Source organism: Mytilus edulis, chromosome 7 (assembly GCF_963676685.1).
Source record: "Mytilus edulis chromosome 7, xbMytEdul2.2, whole genome shotgun sequence".
Lineage (NCBI taxonomy): Eukaryota > Metazoa > Mollusca > Bivalvia > Mytilida > Mytilidae > Mytilus > Mytilus edulis.
The window spans coordinates 5,547,739-5,553,578 of NC_092350.1; the positions used below are offsets into that span (position 1 = coordinate 5,547,739).

At 35.0% G+C, this 5,840-nt stretch overlaps 2 protein-coding genes across 6 annotated transcripts in view; one reads left to right on the forward strand and one right to left on the reverse strand.

Annotated features, from left to right (window-relative positions):
* Window positions 1–3,649, reverse strand: part of LOC139529789 (putative ankyrin repeat protein RF_0381) — a 53,685-nt gene extending 50,036 nt beyond the window's left edge. For 4 of the 5 annotated variants that reach the window (XM_071325687.1, XM_071325686.1, XM_071325684.1 and 1 more), the window contains exon 1: window positions 3,497–3,649. The gene's annotated coding sequence lies outside the window, so the exon portion shown is untranslated. Of the gene's footprint in view, window positions 1–3,460 lie in introns of all 5 variants that reach the window. The other variant, XM_071325685.1, reaches the window with a different exon arrangement.
* On the forward strand, window positions 2,577–3,392 carry LOC139482913 (uncharacterized). The gene has a single exon (XM_071266938.1). It carries the CDS (start codon window positions 2,577–2,579, stop codon window positions 3,390–3,392), a length of 816 nt encoding a protein of 271 aa, XP_071123039.1.
* Window positions 3,650–5,840: the final 2,191 nt, after the last annotated feature.

A 5,840-nucleotide genomic window follows, 5' to 3' on the forward strand; every position in this document is an offset into this window, starting at 1 on the left:
TGTTTAGGGTAGTCAGCTAAGTCATTAATATAAATATGAAAGAGTATTGGTTCTAGTACAGTGCCCTGAGGAACACCTGATGTTATTGGAATTTTTTTAGATGTTGTGTTCCTGAGAAGGGTTGTTTAATTGAGTTCTGTTAAATGAAAATGATTGAATCCAATTTCTCGCCTGATCTGAGATGCCTAGTATTTTAATAATAAAGTAAGCGTTTGTGTGGCACTTTGTCCAGTGCTTTGGCAAAATCCATGATTACTAAGTCAGTTTGTATATTCTTATCATTGTTTTGAGCTAGTTGGTGTATAAGAGATATTACTTGACAATTGCATGATCTTTTTGATCTAAATCGGTGTTGTAGTTCATATAGTATTTGATTTGAGGTGTTTCACCATGTTGCTAGCTAGTATATGTTCAAGTAATTTACATGAAATACAGGTAAGTGAAACTGGTCTGTAATTACAAGGATGAAGTTCCTCTCTTTTTTATCTCGTGTAACGTTTGCATGGTTCCAGTCTGATGGTACATTGCATGTTTCTAGAAATTTTCAGAAAATGATTGTATGTCTGAGGTTATTTTGATGTTTTCCTTCTGTGTTGTATCTGGTCCTGTAGTTTTGTTGGTGTTTTTTTTTTAATGAGTTTGTATACACCTTCCAGACTGATTTTTATTAGTTGATTTGACTTCAAAATAATCAAAAACTACCTCGATCAAAAACTTTAACCTGAAGCGTGATAAACAAAAGAATGAAAGGATGTTAAAACCAAAAAACATAATGCCCCTATGTGGTACAAAAAAACAGTAGCAAGAAAATAATAGTATAGTGTTTCCTACAGGTGGTTTTGGCGTGTAATGGCGCCCTGCCGCGATTTCTCGACGCCCTGCCCTTTTTGTGAAAAAAATATGGTGCCTGCCCTAATTTTGTCGAAATTCCTGACGCCATGCCTTTATCGTCGTAATTAACAACCGGTACTGAAAGACATATTTTATGAATACCGCTCGAGTTATTTCCCTTCAAACGTAAACAAAAGTTCACTAGGACGCCATTTTGTAATCGATTTCATAATCAGCTGATTAGCTGTCAACTGTAAACAATCTTGTTCTAGTGTCAGCAAATACCAAATCAATAGATGATTTGGATATCAGGGAATGTGTCAACCTGTTTTTAGGGAAAAAAAGGAGGATTTGTCAATGACAATTGATATGACCAAAGCAATATTTTTATATATATTACATAGTTAAACGTTCTTTCTTGTTTTTAAACATTTTTAAAGAACTGATTTTGTTTTTAATTGTGTTTATTGTTTTAAATATTTCATATATATGTTTTAAACACCTTTTTCTTGTTTAACAATTTGTTTTAATGATTGATTACAGATGTATATGTCCTTTTTATAGCATTAAACTAGTATGTTTTAAATGAATCCATTTTATAGAAATTGCCTGTTTATATTAAGTAAGTGCCCTAAAATTGTTGTCCATCACGCTTTATGTGCCTTCTGAGCTAACAATTACCCTGCCCTTCTTAAAAGCTGCAGGAAACCCGGTAGGTCTTTTTACCACCAAACATCACCGCACACCAACGAACACCCCAAAAGTTTATTATTTTGTCTTTTATCGTTATCAATGTGAATTAAATATAATATTCAAGTTATTGATTCAACAAATCAGAAGATTTAAAGTCAAAATATCTACAGAAAACAGAAAGGAAGCGTCTTATAACACCCCACTTTTTGCACTCCACTGACCCTCATGGATACAACAAATATACTTTTTTCCATTTTTCTTTTTCTATCTCTTCTATAAAATAGTTGTACCAATAATAATAAAAGAGAAAAATATCAAAATCTTACCAATGCACAGAGATCCAGGATACTTGAACTGATTACTAATTATGAATATATTTGAATTTTATAACACACACAATGTAATCCGGAAAGTGATGAATCCGGAGACGTTTTTTCTTATATTGATTTTTGATTTTAACATAAAAATGATGCCCATAAAAATTGAAAAATTGATTAAATTATATGTAATTTAATTTATTTTATCGTTTTATTGTATAATGTCAAAGTTTTTCTTAGTGGTTGGTGGTTTTTCAGGTGTTCGGTGGTGAAAACCCGCAGGAAACACTATAGTAATACTGTTACAGACATCACCCCTTTCAGCTGTCATCTGTCTTTTTCGTATGCTCATAGCAGTATGCAGGTAATATATAATTCATATATTCTACTTCTACTTCTATGTGGTTAATCTGCAGTCGGAAATTCCATAACGCAAATATACTGTGCGCGTGTGTCAACCAGTACACGCCAAGTTAAAAATAACAAACTTTGTGTATTTACAGGAACAAAAACAGATAAAATTATGTGATGTTTGCAACAACTGTACAGGGTTAAAATCAGGTATCAATATTTACGCCAGGAACTGCCACACACAGACCCGGAAGGCGACTGATAGAAAGAACACAAACACAGCCTGGAATGAGCGACCATGAAATTGTGATTACAGATATCAACATCAAAGCAAAAACATACAGAAAAAAACCAAGAAACGTCTATATTTATAAAAAAGCCGACATGAATAGTCTACAAAATGATATTGACCAAGCCTTTACAGATCATTTAAAGAACAAAGATAAGCTCACAAACTCAGTCGAAGATAACTGGATCTTTTTCAAAGACACAATTCTCAACAGTGTTAACAAGCACGTTCCACAAAAAACTATCAGTGGTAAACAAGATGTGCCCTGGATGAACCATACCATTAAGCGACTAATTAGAAAACGTCAACGTAGATACAACACAGCTAAAAACTACGATACATCAGAAAACTGGAAAAAATACAGAAAAGCTAGAGACATTGTCAAGCAGACCATGACAGAAGCACACGATAAATACATCAGGGGTATATTGAACGAGGACAGTACTAATGAAGAACAGAAAAAGCCTACCATGGGAAAGAAATTCTGGCAATACATCAAGTCCAGGAAAAAAGACACTGTCAACATATCAACCTTGAAGAACAGCTCAGGAACCGAAGTAATAGACAGTAAGGGAAAAGCTGCTATACTTAATGAACAGTATGATAGTGTATTTACGGACGAAGATATGAATACAATGCCATCTCTTGGGAACAGCAACATCGAAGACATAGAAATACTAAGAGTAACAGAAAATGGAGTAACCAAACTTCTCAAAAAGCTGGACACATCAAAAGCCATAGGCCCAGACATGATACCAACTAGAATCTTAAAAGAGGCAGCCGACCAAATATCACCATTTCTAACATACATATTTAACCAGACTTTGACATCTGGGACAGTACCATCAGACTGGAAGCTAGCAAACATATATAATTATAAATTAAGGGTTGATATAAATTTAAATATTTAGCAGTACCATACTGTATACATGTATAAAAAAAAAGTATTGCGACTTCAAGTTGAAAGTGTTTGCATTACCAATTTACTCTTAATTATGTATATTCTGATGCTAACTGTTTTTAAATAACTTCAGGTCTTATTCTGTGTTGATTAGGTTTCTCCAAGCCATTCTATTTTCTTATGTAGACTATATAATCAGATTTGTGTGCACCTGCATCTTGGCGGTCACTTGGTCGCCATTTGTAAACACTACAAGAGATTAATTGTGTCTCGGGATTTATCGTACATAAATATCATCTATCTTACAAGTTCCGAAAAAAAATATGAGGACATTTCGGACCACATGTATTTCGTCTTATGTATTGGAGAATTACAATAATTGTTCCCCGGGTACGTTTAGACTACAAATCACACGGTAAGCTATAGGGATGGTTCAAAATTTAAACACTAATTTAAAATATTGCCGTGCTCAGTCTTTACGTAATGATAGAGTTAACATACCTATTATTTTCTATTTAAAAAATTAATAGGCGTTTTTTCTCTCTCTTTTTAATGAAGAGTTCAAAAAAAGACGGGACTAGTGTGTGGACGGAAAGTAGACGGGAATAGTGTGTGGACGGAAAGTAGACAGGAATAGTGTGTGGACAAAAAATCGACGGAAATAGACGGGAATACTGTGTGGACGTAAAATAGACGGGAATTGTGTGTGGACGGAAAATAGACGACAACAGTGTGTTGGCTGAAAATAGACCAGAATAAATGAGGACGAATAGTAGAAGTGAGTAATGTGTGGACGGAAAGGAGACCGGAATAGTGCGTGTACGAAAAATAGAGGGAATAGTGTGTGAACGGTTAATAGACGGGAATAGTGTCTGGACGGAAAGTAGACGGGAATAGTGTGTGTACAAAAAATAGACGGATATAGGATGTGGACGGTACATAGACGGGAAAAGTGTCTGGACGGAAAGTAGACGGGAATAGTGTGTGGACGGAAAATAGACGGGAAGTGTGTGTAGACGGAAACTAGACGGGAATAGTATGTGAACGGAAAATAGACGGGAATTGTGTGTTGACGGAAACTAGACGGGAATAGTGTGTGGACGGAAAATAGACGAGAATAGAGGGTGGACGGAAATTAGAAGGAAATAGTGTGTGGACGGAAAATAGACGGGAATAGTGTGTGGACGAAAAGTAGACGGGAATAGTGTGTGGACGGAAAATAGACGGGAATTATGTGTGGATGGTAAATAGACGGGAGTAATGTGTTGAAGGAAAATAGAAAGTACTTACAGATGAATATGGAGTGAAGAAAAATACTTTATTTGATAAAAATACGGACAAAAAATGTTTTTGAAATTTTGGAATTGACAATAATTATGGATAGCTAAAAGTTTAACAATCATACAAAAAAAAGACAAAAGAAATTTTAAAGAAAAATTAAATACATATACAATTTACCGTTTTTGTGTTAAGACTAGAAATTTCCTTTTTGATAAATAAAATAAAAAAAAAATACGACTTGTTATCATATTTTTGTTTCCCTGATATGCAAACCGACATCATTGAATCAAAAGACAGTCCAATCACTTTCTTATGAATTTAGATTAGCACCGAGGCTTTTAAACACTTTGAGAACACGTTTTGTATTACATGTTTTATATCTTTTATGGTTACCGAGATCGAATTACATTAAATGTTGTTTTTTTGTCATGCTAAGGTGACAGAAATAGCCCGTGATCGGAGCGAAAAGAATAGTCAAACCACCACCCTTAGTTTAATCCGCACATGTTTTCTGTTACATCATTGTCCCAAGTTAGGGTGAGGGTTTGGATCCCGCTAACAAGTCTAACACCGCCACATTCTGTATGTAATATGTCTGTCCCAAGTCAGAAGCCTGTCAGTAATTCAGTGGTTGTAGTTTCTTGCTGTGTTATATATTTAGTTTTTGTGCATTTGTTTGTACATTAATAAGCCTTTAGATTTTTTCGTATGAATTGTTTTGGAGCCTTATTTAGCTGACTATGTGGCATGTGCTTTCCTCATTGTTGAAGGTCATACGGTGACAATTTCTGTGTCATTTGGTCTCTTGTGAAGCGTTGGCAATCATTCCACGTCTTCGATTTTCGATATCTTCGATAGCCCCTAGTTAACCTGTAGGCCACTTTAATCTGGCCCTAGTTAACCTATAGGCCACTTTAATCTGGCCCTAGTTAACCTGTAGGCCACTTTAATCTGGCCCTAGTTAACCTGTAGGCCACTTTAATCTGGCCCTAGTTAACCTATAGGCCACTTTAATCTGGCCCTAGTTAACCTGTAGGCCACTTTAATCTTTATCTTATTCTAGTAAAAAAAATAAACATCATCCCATGCAGTGGATAATGTCGATATCTGTCAGGTGAACGAATTACTGTAAATTGAAGATGGTTCAAAGTCCACGACGTGCTTACGGCAAATAGAT